The sequence below is a fragment of the Amblyomma mixtum genome, chromosome 1, assembly GCF_055824585.1.
Source record: "Amblyomma mixtum isolate Tamu chromosome 1, ASM5582458v1, whole genome shotgun sequence".
Taxonomy (NCBI): Eukaryota; Metazoa; Arthropoda; class Arachnida; order Ixodida; family Ixodidae; genus Amblyomma; species Amblyomma mixtum.
Genome location: NC_143012.1, coordinates 144003953 through 144019480, shown reverse-complemented (window position 1 = coordinate 144019480; position 15528 = coordinate 144003953). Strand labels below are relative to the sequence as shown.

The window sequence follows — 15528 nt, the reverse complement described above, 5'->3', positions numbered from 1 at the left end:
GCAGGCGAGTTGCAACTGCAGCGCACTCCACAAGTTCGCGTGTATGTCTGGCCTGGCAGCTTACACCGAGTCTACCATTAGCAAACTTTTGTTCTTCGAATACTGATGAAATATCCGTCGTCATGCAAAGGTAATAAAAAGTCCTTAACCAGACAATGTGTATTAGGCAGCGGAATCGCGAAAGAATATGGTGTCAGCGCGGAAACGAAATAAATTTTCGCGGAATGAATGGACGTGCACAAAAACGGAGCGCAGGAATGCGTTTGGCGCGATTTCGCGCTTCCAAATGAAAGTCTGGAATCGCAAAGTAGAGAAATGTTACAAGGTCGGAGCGCTAAAGGGCCTCCGCGTGCGCAAATCGCAACAGCTGAGTGCAAGACTGGGATTCGAACACCACTCAGCGCTCAATTTACTTCTCTCTGAACACTGGCCAAAGTACTGTTGTACAAGCAAAATATTTTCTTAGTGTTGCGTAAGGATGAATACATTTTTGGTTATGGTAATAAAAGGCCGTGAAACATGTCAATAATTGAAAAGGAATGATGTATATTAAACCACTGATGGCAAGTGCAACTCAAATGTATGGCCAACTGATGCAAAATAGGTCAACATTTATTTTGCGAAAGCAACAAGCAGTACTGCTTGTCAGCGTCATAGGCACCTGCGCACTTTTAGGTGCTTCATCCTTTGACGCCTTTCATCATTTGATTTGTTTAGGCCCTTAATCAGGAAGTGGAGCCGTGTTACAATACAAAACTTCACAACCTTGCACTTTACTTCGCCTTCATGGACTGTGCATCTAATTGTTTTTGTTCTGGTCCTGAGCAGTGACAGCACGTGCAGAATGCTGTCAGCATGTGTAACTGATTCATGCTGAAGCAGCCCGTAAAGGCACTCTCCCGACTCGTCGTCGTAGTTTCCACTGTCCTGCACGGCCGTAGGTGCAGGCTTTCTTCCTTTTGCAGCCCGGGCTTTTGAGCACGGTAGACGTGCCACGCTTGCGTAGTGCACGTTTCACAGGTGCCTTTGAGCTCAAATACTTCGGCTTATTGGGCAAAAGCGTGGGCACTGCTTCCGGTGTGAGCGCGGGCACTCCGCGCGCAATTCTCACTTCTTTGCCGGCCACTAGTCACTAAGTATGTACCGTTCTTCAAAGTGCAGCTCACACACTGCGCAGTTCTCATCCAGAGTTTTGTCAGCGCGATGGGGGTTCCGCTCCCAGGCTTTCCTTCGAACCGCATCTTTCGGGACGCTGAACAACGACAGCTTCTTCTCGGCTGGGACGCCCGCGTAGCCGGTGCGACATCCCGGTGCGTAGCGGTGACGATGCCTTCGATTAGGCATGCCACACACTTTGATGGTAACTGCAGGATAAAAGAGTGATCAGAAAAGAACGAGCTACGCGAAAAAAAAACAAAAAAAAAACGCCGCCGCTAGCTGCTCGAGAACATTCCTGACGCATCGTCTGCTCCGGCGCAACCCAATCCACTTCGACCGCAGCGCCACCGCAGCATTTTCGACGCGGAGCGCCTCACCTCCAAGCAGGCGCGGAGCCGGTTGTTCGGCCCACTCAGACCTTTCTAGTACACTCTAACAGCGTTGCACAGGTTCCTCGTCGCCATTGGCGGTCAGCTGATGACGGGCGTTGGTAGCGTTCCCTCGCGGTACAAAGCAAAATTTTTAGTAATGCATAAATCATTCCAAAGCGCTTTAAATCCAAATCTTGCACACTATAAAATGCTTATAAAGGTTATTAAGTGCATTATAAAATTCAACAAACCTCGTTTGTGTAATTGCACACGTAATGCACTTGGTGGAGCGACACACAAATGAAAAGTGCACCGGCGGTTGGCTCACGTGACCCGTTCTTTGTAGACCGCCCAAGAAGCCGATGAGGTGGCGCCGATGTGGTGATAAAGAACGCAATATATCCAGATAACCCAATGAAGTTTGAGGCGTGACGAGGGTGGGGTTTTGCCCTGCTACCATTAGTTCACTCATCTGAGGGCGTCGCCAGAGCTCGGGAAGATTCCGAGTTTCAGCAAACTCGGGCCTTCCAGCATAGCGCCCCTGGTTTTGAAAGTCTGAAGTGTCATTTCAAAGACGACGTATTTTTCAAACACTTAAGCATTGTAATGACTTCCAACTGAGGGTGCGGAACGGGGCCGCGGCCCATACAGAACCATGCAAGCAAAACCTTCAGAACTATTTTTCTGCTTTACCCATGAAAGGGAGCATTCGTGAACAGTTGGCGAGTGCTTTGATGAAAAGCGCGACAAAGTATGTTACGTCATTTCGAAGCTATCTGCGTAATACGCCATAATAAATATGTGTTGTGTAGCCATACGCACGCAAAAAGGCGCTCTGGTCGTTGGGTGTTTCCCCGAATCGCGCACGCTTCACAGGTAGTCTGACATTTCCGCCGCGTATCGTTCATTCCCTCGCGAACACTCACGTTCAAAGGACAGATTGGTTTACAGCTTACTGTAGCGGACCACTACACCGTGATTACACTCATAGGTGGCACCGGAGCTCTGAGTCGGCCGCTGTGTCGTCGGCGACTCCCTCTGATGTAGTGTGTGGTTCTATTTCATGGGCTTTCTACGGCGTTTGAGAACTACCTTTTCAGGTATTGCTCTCTGTGCTGTCTAGTTTGAACGACTAGGTTAATGAGCAAATGTAGCTCACGCGACAGCATGTCGGACTGCACGAGAAGCTTGCACGTTTCGGGGAAACACCCAGCGGAGAGAGCGCCTTTAAGAGGAACGTCGGGCTACCCGATACATATTTATTCTGGCGCGCTTCACAGATAGCTTCGAAATGCCGTGTTATATTTTGTCACACTTTTATTCAAGATACTCGTCAACTGTTAACGAACGGTCGACTTCATGGGCACTATGTGAATTGAGAAAAATATTTCTGAATGTTTTGCGCACATGCGTTTATAGTGACTTCGCTCCCTGTCCGTACCCCCAGCCGTGAGTCACTGTAATGCGTAAGCGTTTTATATATACGTGGCCTCAAAAATGACGCTTCATACTTTCAGAGCCTGTTCTAGGGTGAACGCGGTTATTCTGCACGAAGAGACGAAATCGTAGTTGCTATGTGACATGAGAAAACTGCTTCTAATCTTTTGTTATCATGCATATTTAGGGTGCTAAGCCTAATTTCACTCCGGAGTTTTGCTTCAGCCGTCCCAGCGGGTGACTGCACCGCCACAGCATCTTGCTTACGTCAGAGATCGGCAGTGATCTATAGACAAGTCTTATAAACTAGCTATAGACAAATTAAATTCTATAGACGGTTTATGGTTTATGAGGGTTTAAAGGGCCTGTGAAAGGGTCACTCAAGAAAGATACGATATGCCTAGGATGCTAAAGGACGCAGCGTCAAATATATCCTGCAGCAAAAATTGTTTTGGCGCGTTTTGTGCAAGCTGAGTTATTTGTAGTCAAAATTTGAATTTCGGCGTCTTCACGCCTTTCCCTCTCTTTTCGTCCCTTTTTGCACGCTGAAAGGGCGGTCCGCCGGCGCCACGCACTCGAGCCCTCCGCCGACGCACGTGGGAATTCCCCAGAGGGCGGAGCCAAGCCTCATAAACTGGCCTGGCGTCGACGGCGCTGGCGCGGCGAACCAATTATGGCATTCCGCTGCTGGCGTGAAGAGCGCGGCATGATGCAATGCGCGCGGATTCGTGCGAAAGCATGGGCGAAAGCACGGCACTGCAGGTCGGCGCGGAAGTGGGAGTTTTTAAAATTGCATTGCAAATTACCGGCTCTCTTTTTAGGTATTGCACGCGGCATGAACGCTCGGAGTCCTATACTCTACATAGTGCAAGGATTTTACAGTCAACATCTAACACCGTTTTCAGGGACCCTTTAACATTCCAAAAGGACCCGTCTATAACCGACGCCCTAGTGAACGGCTCCATAAGATTCGATGGTGTATAGACAATCTATAGATTTATGGACATATGCTATTAGCAGACAGTAGTTCATAGACAGTTTATAGACTATCAATGGACAAGATAGTATTTATAAGAAGGCAGTAAAATCCATAAGAAGTCGATAGATAGTCTACATACCTTTTTATAAAGGCGGAAAGAGATATATTCATATTCTCACGTCTATTTCTTTGCACCCTCCGCAAGCGAGGCTAACTTAAACGAGGCGAAATATACCCGAGAAGTCACGAGTTTATTGCGACATTTCAAAATAAACGCAATACCACCTGGCCTAACACCAAAAGAAGTCGTCCGTAGTGCCGTCCTGTTGATAACTCAAAGTGCTCCCCCCCCCCCCCCCCTAATTCATTAAAATCGTCCCCAGCAAACCGGAAGAGACCTCTCGAAGTGCAGTTCCTACGTCGTCAGACGCACACGCAAGCAGAAAGAAAAAATGTTTAGTATAGAATTGATAAATATAACGACAGAGCAAAAATAAATGTTACCTTACTGAAGCTCTACACGGATGCAACTTTTTCTCTTTTCTCTGGTTTTCAGGACCTTGACAAACCTCTCAGTTGTTCTCAAGTTTTGACTGAAACGCTCGGCAGGTAACTCTAACGTCGTCACAGAGCCAAAAGGAGGAAGCATGAAGCAAGAGAGAAATATGATCTTGATGACACCACAGACATGCACGTTCGCGCTAAAGTATGATATCCTCTCACTTTTTCTTTTGTGTCGGCGACCAAATTTGCAGTTTCAGTTGGTGTTTATTCATGTGTTTTGCGCAATTGCTTATGCAAGGCAAAGCGGATTTGTTGCATTGTTTTCAAGATATTTGAAAACGAAACCTCTGAAAACGAAGCCATTTTCATTCAGTTTATTCGACATTCGGACACTAGTGTGTTAAGTCGCTACTGGCTCAAATTTCTGAATTTAATTTTGAGTGACTGTTTGAAACAAATCGTAGAGCTGGGCTTACCGCGACAGCGCATGAATCGGGGACAACTGTCACAGCTTTTATTTAGCAGCATAGCCCTGCATTCTCTCGTGGAGCCACCCTAAGATCGTGCCTTCCTCTTCCATCGGCACAGCCTGCTCCTTGCAGTGTAACCGCGCTCTGCGTTCTTCCCGCCGCTGCCACATTCAGGTTGCCACATTCGTCCGCTCTCGCCATGACCTCCCAAGCTACTACACCAGCCTTCGCCCAACACCCTGTCTTACTCTTCCCTCTCACCCTTGCCTTCTGCCTCCTCTCCCCTAAACGTGGTGAGAGGGATTTTGTTATCGTCATGCAGGTTAATGACATCCTAGTCGAAAGCAAGAGGAACAAATGGGCTTGGGCAGGGCATGTAATGCGAAGGCAAGATAACCGCTGGTGCTTAAGGATAGCGGTGTGGTTTCGAAGAGCAGGCAAGCATAGCAGGAGGCGGCAGAAAGTTAGCTGGGAGGACGAGATTAAGAAGTTTGCGGGGATACGGTAGCCGCAGCTGGCATATGACGAGTTTAATTGGGGGTACATGGGCGAGGCCTTTGCCTTGCAGTATGCGTAGTCAGTATGATGGTGATGAAATTTCAATTCTTAGGTTATAATAAATTATATCGCTAAGTAAATTATGTCCGACGGCTGACGTTGTACATTCGAGTACAAAATGCTGGGCTACGCGGCTGAACCAAAGCTTTAAAATGATTCGTGTTAAAATGATTTATGGCCCTACATTTCAGAATTATGGTTTTCCGCGCATTTTAGAAGAAAGTAGAATTTTCCACTGCCCTTGCATCAAAAGACGTCGCAGCAGTAAAGTGGAGATCACGTGGTAGGGTTGGGATCGCCCTCATCAGTGCGAAAGCACGCATGCTCTCACCAACACCGGCCAAGAATCTTGTCAAATACTCTTCCTGTGCCGTTGCTTAGCAACAGCAACGCAATATTAAAAGTTAAAAGAAAAGAGTAACACACAGTTGTCGAAAAATTTGGCCCGGCCAACCCCAAAATTTGGCCCAGCCGCCAACGAAATTTGATCTTGGCAGATTTGGTCCAAAATCGAGATTTGGTCCAAGATCCCTTGAAATTTGACCTATGCGGATTTAGACCAAGATAGACGTCTAGCCATAACCGACGGCGCCAAAACCAATGATGACCTCTGAATTTGGCCCAAGCCACCCCAAAATTTAGCCCACCCCTGAAATTGGACCTTGGCCGATTTAGACCAAAATCAATGTCCAAGTATAATTGAGCGTGTCCGAAACAATAGCGACCACCAGATTTGGGCCGTATCATTGCCAGGATTTTACCACGGCGACTTCTTAATGCTTCCGCACTTTAACAGGTTCAACCAATACCCTGACTGTTATTAATGCGAGACACTCTATGGCCTATTACCACAAAAGCCGCCGTGCGTCGTGTGTCGCCTCCGTGGCACGCAGTTCGGCAATCACGGCACGATGCTCTCGCATGATGCCAGCAGTAGACCATAGGATAGTATGTCTACAGCACAGAAGAAAACTAAAACTTCTTCTGAAGGTGCGAAGAATTCACGCATGGACCATCAGTTTGAACGACGAGCGCGAGAGCCATGGACCACAAAAGTGCGTTCCTTCTTGGAAAATAAAGGAGAACCTAGTGCACGCGTTTTCTTACAACTGTATGCCGTGAGTACGTGTGTCATTAGAAAGGAAGGTATTTTATATGGACCTCTCAGCAGTTCTCCCGAAGGGAGAAAACTTTCGCATTCAAAGGACGTAAGCAGTCTTAAGTGCCCTCCGTAATTTTTTTCGTATTCGGGATTATTATTCCTCGGTCTTCGTGATAAAGCGTGTCGCCAGAATAAAACCTTCCGCTTAGGGTAACGTTTCGAGAGGACCTGATGGTCTATTATTGAACGACGAATTTTTCACCACTTGTTAAATCAGGCAGGATTTGTGTGCCAGAAACGCTTTACCCCAGGTACCATCGCTCTCTCATTCAAAAAGTGTTTCTTTTGCAATTGCCTGATGTAGAGGAGAAAAGAACGCAGTGAACAATGGAGCCTCTCTGCCAGTAATGGGCCAATTAATGCTGGTGAGAACACATTCGGGTCTTCGGCATTACTGCGGGTATAATGCTCAGTGATATGCCGGACCTCTGTGTAGCACTACATCCACGAGAAACATGTAAAGGAAGTACCATCAGTAGTAATTGAGGCCATCTTTGAGCCTCTTGCGATGTCATAGTGGGCAAACTAGGCTATGACATGTGAAAAGCAGTGCCAAAGTTGGTACAGTTTCCTACCTGCCGGGGGGATCGACGGCACGACCAGGGGCGGCTGCTGGGGCGGCTGCAGGGGCGGCGCCTGTGCACGTGGCGTCGGTCCATACTGCATCTGTTCATTTGGGCCTTGATTGTACGCTACAGGGTTGTAGCCATATTGGCCGTAAGGTTGAGCATACGCTGCCGGGTCGTAGCGGTACTGATTGTACGCCTGCTGATAAGCGGCCGGGTCGTAGCCGGGCTGGTCGTACGCCTGGACATAAGGAGCCTCGTCGAAGTGGACACTTCTCTGCATGACAGACACGTGATGTGCGATAACCTGCAGATGACAAAAAAAAATTCCCGACGATTACGTTATTTTCTAATGCGAAATTTTAGCGGAGCTCATCAGCGGTTTCAGCTTTTCGATACATTGAAGCAAAGAATACGAGCAAGACATGTATGTACAATTACAGACAGCTTTTTGTTTTTCAAGCTTATTCCTTCTTCAAGAAGCACTCCACTAACAGTAAAGTTACACTTGAGAGAGATTACAATACAAAAGATTTATTATACTCAAAAGTGCACCACCACAAGAGAGAGGCACACAAACGAAACACAATTTGCTCACTGAAGCTTAAACGGCGGCTCGGGCGGTCAACGCCCTTCTTATATAGGCTCCCTCCACGTCTGTCTGTTCTTCGCGCCAAGAAAAGCGTGCGCATACACACAGTGTCGGCTGTGTAGTCTCCTCCTCCTCGCGCTGGGCGCGCCTCCTCATTGGTCAAAGGCCAGCAGTGGCTTCGACGAGCATATGGAACTTTCTGTCGTTGAGCCGCCACCGCCGCTCTTCAGAAGAGATGGAGGGCCACTCTTAGCGCACCCAAGGCTACGCCCTTTCCGTCAGCATCGCGTACAAATGACTCGAACAGTCTAGAACAATCGACGGCCATCCCCCCGCGCTCCGCGTCTGCGAGCGGTGGGAGAGAGGGCAGCGACACACACAAGGCTAGTCGCTCTGTGGGGGTTCCCTCTCCCCCGTTTTACGACACGGCGCTCATTTTTTTTTTGTTTCTTGCTAAGGAGGGGAGGAAGTTGCTCTTTTGTCCTCTCCTGTTTACAACGGACAACGACGACGGCGACGGCGACGCCGCGAAACGCAGAAACGTGCGCTAACAGCTGCTCTCTAAATTGTTTGTCGTGCCTATTCGCAGCCGGTAGAAAAAGCCATTTCTTGGTTCTCTGCGTAAGGAAATGCCACAACGGCTACAATGATGAATCGTAACTGTACTACAGTATATGACTGGGTGTCTGTGTTCGTTGAAAAATGATTCAGTGATGTGCTTAAATTGGTCGTGGTTGCGCCAGATGGACACTTCAAAAAAGCCATTTAAGTTCTCGAAACCTTGCACTAAAATACAACCAGTTGATTGGTGCTGAAACTATACCAGTAATCAGAAAAATGAATTGCGCAGCATGTTTTGAACTTTTTTTGATAATTTAAGCCAGTTATCTTGAAAGTAGTTTCAAATGTTGTTCTCGCAAAACGACGTACTAGACAAAGTAACCCTCAGCACTACTAGCGGAAAATAAATTCAGAGCTGTTAAACAATCTGCATTCTGCTCCCATGTCCAATCTAGGGCCTCGAATGATGTTTCTTGTGTTTTACTCTCCACTAAGCCAACAACTGTCGCATAGTCTAGACCCACAACAATGAACGGCGCCTGAGCTTTTTCCCTCCGAAACAACTAGAGATTTTTTCTGCTAACAGGCTCAGAATAAAGTTCACAACAGGTAATATTGCGATGCAAAATTAATGCCGAAGATGGGCGTCTGCTTACTATTTCAATTAGCGCTTTCAAGAATTCCCAGCAATAGAGCGCCCGAAGTTCAAACCAAATTTACTTAGAAGCACATTCGTGATTGAAGCGGACATCAATGGCATTTTAAACAATGTAAATAAATAGAGAAGTAAATTTGTCAATTAACTTCCAAACTAATCTCGTGTGATGGTCATGGCCAAAGGCGACGTCGTAATGAATGTCCGGAAGATGCCGCATCAGTTTTTAAAACAAGGAAAGTCAATCTCTAAATCCCAGCAGCACGGAGATGTCGGGCACTCTTTTCTCCGCACAAAAGCGAAACAGCATGCATCAGGCGCAAAGGAAATTCAGCGAAAACGTAACGTCTGTTGGTAACGTGTCGTGATATATAACGGCGACCAGTTTAAGAAGTCTCGGAATTGTACCCTGGCATGCTCTTTCCCTCCCTTTGACGTCGGTCCCGTAGTTGGCAATTAGACAATGGCGTCCTTATTCATGCACCTAATAACGAAAAGAAAAATTATCGCTGAGGCTTAGCTAAGGTTAAGCCTAGTCAGATGCGAAGCATATTGGTGGCTAGGCTTGGTAATACATGGCTTTCCTTGGTTGCATACTTAGTCATTTTAATACAACCACTAGAAGCCTTCGTCGTGGGGGAAGACAACGGCATGGCTACAGCGGAACGCCGACTAACCCCGAGACGCGCGTTGGGTGAGCGCCTGGATTGCCACGGAAGCCGCGTCTGCCTGCCCGGTGGAGCGAGCGTTTCACCTACACCGAGTGTGAACGCGCGTTCGAAATGCGCGGGAATGCCGCTCGAGGACATTCCGGCGTCTGTGTGATGGCATCGTCACGACGACGTCACGGTGTCACGTGGCGTGACGGCTAGGGGTCCCACGGCGACGGCGCGAGGTGGAGGCCGCCTCTCTCATCCGATGTCACGTGGTGTGACGTCACGGTGTCACGTGGTGTGACGTCACAGTGTCACGTGGTGTGACGTCTAGGGGTCCCACGCCGACGGCGTGAGTGGTAGCTCTAGCAATATGCTTCGCATAAAAAAGAGCTTGGCTTGGTACAAAAAATTCAGGGGGCACTTTGACTGTCTAAAGTGGGTAGAGGCGGAAGCGTTTTCCGCACCACCTTCGCTGTTTCTGTGGCACTGGTGGCGTCACATATATTTGAGTACTAATTACTAAGTGATGGCAAATCACTAATTAATTGTTGATTACTAATTAATACCTGAATACTAATTAACTGCTAATTAAATACGCTTAAGCTTCGCCTTTAGGAGTGGAATGCGACAGCAAGTTGTAGCGCTGCCAGGGAGTCCACGGAACTCCACCACCCGTTCGGCGCGATGCCTTGCCCTTTGAACGCAACGCTTTTTGAGGAAAGGAAATGGCGCAGTAATTCTCTATCATCTCGGTGGACACCTGAACCGCACCGTAGAGGAAGGGAGGTGGGAGTGAAAGAAGATAGATAAAGAGGAGCCGTAATGAAGAAAATGAAAATTGTATTTGAGGAAAGGAAATTACGCAGTAACTGTCTCACATATCTCGGTGGACACCCGTCAAAATTCAGGGGGACACTTTTTTGACCTAAAGTGTGGTCACTGATGTGTGGTTAAGATGTTAAGCTTCGCCCCTAAGAGTGGAACGCGACAGCGTCTTGCAACGCTGGCAAGGAGTCCATAGAACGCCATCGTCCATTCGGTTCTACGCCTCGCTCGTCGGTAAATTGGTTTTTGAGGAAAAGAAATGTGTCTGTCTCTCATTTGGTTTGGTTGGTTTGGTTTATGAGGTTTAACGTCCCAAAGCGACTGAGGCTATGAGAGACGCCGTAGTGGAGGGCTCCGGAAATTCCGACCACCTGGGGTTCTTTAACGTGCACTGACATCGCACAGTACACGGGCCTCTAGAATTTCTCATTTGTCGGTGGACACTAAAACCTCGCCGGAAGGGAATGGAGGAGGATGAGAGTGAGTGAAGCCACCGTATTCACTAGACGCGCCTTTGTTCATTCCAAACCATCGAGCTGGCATGGCGGAGTGGATAGCGTGTTCGTCTCCCACGCCGTAGACCGGGGTTCGATTCCTGAGCTCGACCAATTTCTTAATCGCTTTTATTTATTTATATTGCCTGACTAGTAAACCTAATTAGGCTAATTGGGTAATTAAGCAATTAACTAAGCTCAGTCCCTTACTTGGAGCAACACTATACGATCCCTTCAATTGGTTGTATGGTTACTAGCCAAAGTGCAATTGGCCCCGTTTGAATTTCGCGCACTGTGACGTCACGACCGTTTCCACCAATTGAAAAGCGTGACATTTTCTGTCGACAACTGCTGCTTACAACGATGAGACATTAAAGGCTTCCGCCTTAATAAACGAGACGGTTAGAGCCGGATCCGCCGGCCTTGTGGCACTCGCCAGCGGGTCATGCGTTCGCACTGAATTTAGAGCGCACGTCATGCGCTCTCTGCCAGTTTTGAAAAAAAAAAAAAAACTACCAATTTTCCCGGGCTCCAGAGCTTCAGAGAATTAGATTTTCCTAGTTTTAGAAACTAATGTGGCATCGGCTGCAAACTCGTGATTAACCTTACCACCAAACTGTTACAGCCAAAATGTTTTATGGTAAAATTTAATTAATTGCCTGCTAACTCTCATAGTTCATAGTTCTCCTAGTTCAGCGCCTTATAGCTCCTTCCCGAAAGAAACTATCGTTGTTCCTACGCCACCCCATGTTTAGGAATATTGGAAAGTGTTCACTGAAACATCCCGTACGTATACGCGTAGAGTGTATACGTAGAGTGGGTGTGACGTAATAACCCCCCACCCTCGACAGCCATCCTGCTGCTTCACACTCATTTCTGGATCTCTGGTTGGAATCTGCGTTGCCCACGTCTAGAACTGCTCATTACCTAAAGAGAGCGTTGAAGAGCCCTCATGGACTCGCGTAAGGAGTAAGGGCAGTAAAGCATCGACTAGCGGCGCCATTTTCAGAAAGAAATCGGGCGCCCTCTACCGGCTGCAGTACCTCGACTTATGACGTCGTGTGTAGTCCCGCAGATGGCTCCTCTGCCTGCCCTCTGACTTCTCTACTTTTGCTTTCCCCTTCTACATTTCTTTCAATTCTCCGACCCCATCATCACTCACCCTGTCGGCTACGCACAGGTGCCCGCCCCGAGGCCGGTAAGTACAATGCGGCGTTTATCCCACCGCGTTTTTCAATAAAAAGAATACATTTATATGCCTGCACTCTCCACACCCCAGAATTTATTTTTTCTTCCGGAGAGTAGAAAGCGTAACGAAGATATTTACCGTGTTCTCCGCGTATATAAAACAATAGGATATGCAACCGCTTACCTGGGCTACAATTTTTGACTCCAACAGAAGAAATAGCAGTCAATTCACTCGATTTAGCTGTGTCTAGAACCTGCCGCATCACTTTAGTCTTTCATACTCGCACGTTACTAGAAAGAGCGGTCCAAACATAGATATGATAAATTCCTTACGTGTAGTCGCTCCTTCCGACGCATTTTTAGCGTAGCGGGCAACGAAAATGAGTTAACTGGCATAATTTGCTATATCTCACAAAAGGACAGAGGCCTCTTCCAGTGACCGCATTTAGCATTAGTAGTCACTTGCACCAGGTGTGATCACATTATAGCAGCTTACTTCATTACTTCATCGCCCATCTGACTATCCTGCGCCCTCTCTAAGTTTGATTTTTCTTCGAATTCACTCAGTTAATACAAGGCCATATCGGCCATATTTTTTTCGCATTTCATGCCATGCTTATGCCAATTTCGCCTTTACTTTATGAAGGATATATTAAAGCCTCGTTTATTCCGACAAATGTGCTCTCTTAGTCTCCTAACGGCGCACCAATCATTTTCATTCGCGAATCTCGGGTTCCTAACCTCAGCTTAATTTGAAGCCTTTTCGTTTGCCTCTATGCTTCTCCTAAAAGCAGAGGACACAGCTATTCTGCTCGGTGGATACCCGCAAGCTGCTAACAATATTGTTACGAAGACGACGAAGCTGGCAATGGCGCGGGACGGAGCGCTCGCGCTAGGCCAGCGGCCATTATAATCATCTCTTGTTCATGGTTCATCACGCCTCATTCTCCGGCTGGCTGCCACGTAACATTTGGTGTGAGATGCTGGGGTCCCTTCATCGCCATCCTGGTCCCGGAGCTTCGGCGTCCTGCGCCTGCCGTGGACGTCGGCCGTGAGTACCTGGTCCGCCCCGCACGGCCGTGCCCCAGCCCGCCCGACCTGAACCGAGCTCACCGCTCACGCAAGCCCCGTCCCCCGCCCGGACCACAGGACGCGACGAACCGATGATGTTGCCGCGACCACAATGACCCGACAGACCCAATACCCTGCTCACACGTAAGGACACTGCCCCCGCGCCTCTGCCGTTCGGGTCGTCCAAGGACCCCGGCCGTCAACAGCACCCTACGGCCCGGATGCTTCGTGGACCGGGCCTCATTCGCCTATCATCTCATCCACTGCGGCGGCCAGCACTTCACCACATTGCCACTTCTCTCTAACCTGGACCTGGAAGCCCATCACCGGTTCGCCCATCCTTTCATCGACGTCTTCTATTTACGATAGGGACGATCGCTCGGTGACCCCGGGTAATGTTACGAACACGACGAAGCTGGCAGTGGCGCGGGACGGAGCGCTCGCGCTAGGCGAGCGGCCATTAAAATCATTTCTTCTTCATGGTTCATCACGCCTAATTCTTCGGCTGGCCGCCACGTAATGATATTAGAGTACCTGTTAATTGTTCTCTATTCTGTTTTTGTTCTCACAGTGAATTAATTCACGAGGTCCGGATCCGCAATAACTGTCCTAAGTAGATTATTTGTTACTTTTTGATTGCTTCTGCGCCCATCGCAAATTTTGCACAGCTCTCTGACTGGTTAACATTGCTTTATTCTTTTTATGTTAACTTTTAGGCTGCTTGTTCTGCGTTGCCTGTTTAGGTTCATGATTATCTCTCCAATGCGTCCTCTAGGTAATCATCCACAGCGATGTTATCCGCTGATCGGAGGTCACTATGGTATTCGCCATCAACATTACACCCAACTCATCCCAGTTCTTTCTCTAAATACAGAGCCTATCCTATTGAATAGCGTCATGAATAGAAATTCCTACCTTCGGAGCTGTCAAGGTATCATAAGCATTGTGGTTCACATTGCAGGACTACATTCGATAATTTATCGGCAGTCTTACCAAGCCTTCGAGTACATGACGAAAATGATTGGCTAGGCGCTTATTTTAGCGTCGCATCGCAAGGCGCATCGTTGTACGCGCCCCTGAGAAAATACTGAAACTGTATTTATCAATTCATATCCCACACTGCACTACGCATCACACAGAACGGAATTTTCAACATGGTGCACCGCTTTGATTCCATCATAGATCAAACGTGCCTTAATACCTTCGGGGTCATAGTCCTCATGTCGGTCTCAGTGTTGCGCCTTACGTGGCATCCATTTCGTTATCTGAGCTAGCAAAATTACTTCAGTCGGCTCACATGGCTTCTATAAGTACTAATGGCACAATCTTGTGTTTAACAACGGCCATGCTAATTCATCGCACAGCTCTGAAGCTATACATACCTATGCTGAAAGCACTATTTTCGTGAAGGGAAAGCGTCGAAACGTCTGACAACAGTGACCGCGTGTTATAACCGTTAAAATTCGCGATTCCTAAAAAAATGTGCACAATTCATACAATCATCTTTTCTGTCCCTAGGTGACAGCGATAAGGATTGTGGAGCGTTGCGCTGCGCTAAGGCTGAACATGGACGTGCGTAACGTTAGGCCCCATGCTGGGATGCGCACAACGTACCAACGCCGAAAGCCACGTACTTAGCAACCATACAGAACGAACGAGTTCAGGTCAGGCCACCCAGTACAACGATGAGCGAAGTGGTCAAACGCGCGAAATACGAATATGATTAGATCAAATGATTTTGTTCTAAATGGGAAATACCGGATATGGAGCTCGAGTTTGCGAGGGGCCAAGCGACAAGTATGCTACGATGCAATTCCTGGGAATTCTCCCGACGCTGTTAGTAGGCTGTGAGGGGCACATTAGGATAAAGCTGCGCACTAATTTCGACCGTCTAAGGTTCTTTAGATTGCGCTGACAGAGAACAGATTGCTTTCTCGGTTTCACGTCCATCCAAATGCCACTTCCACGGCCAGGGTTACTTTCCGCCATCTCATGTACAGCAGCAGAGTGCAAGGCAGGAAGGATTCACTCACCGAGTTGACGAGCCGAGGTAAAGTACTTGACGCACCAGGCCAAAAGGCACTCACTAGAAGCAGCAGTGCAATAGATTTTGGTGAATGTCGCAATCCTCGCTGAAAAACAGAGCGCGCACAGGTCGAGACTGTTGGCCGTAAGCTGCACTTCTTCTTCGTCGAAATGGCACCGAACTAGACATCTGCGGGGAACGGAAAGATGCGGTAAGAAACCGCACACGATAATGAGAAATTATGAAGACATTTTG

At 47.9% G+C, this 15528-nt stretch overlaps 1 protein-coding gene across 1 annotated transcript in view; it reads right to left on the bottom strand.

Moving 5' to 3' along the window:
• Positions 1–15320, bottom strand: part of LOC149367823 (uncharacterized) — a 105751-nt gene extending 90431 nt beyond the window's left edge. The window contains exons 1-2 of the mRNA XM_089575338.1: positions 15281–15320; positions 7215–7512 (exon numbers count right to left, since the gene is read on the bottom strand). Of these exons, the coding sequence (XP_089431464.1) occupies positions 7215–7488 (274 nt within the window). The 5' untranslated portion in view covers positions 7489–7512; positions 15281–15320. The remainder of the gene's footprint in view (positions 1–7214; positions 7513–15280) is intronic.
• Between the last annotated feature and the right edge of the window lie 208 nt (positions 15321–15528).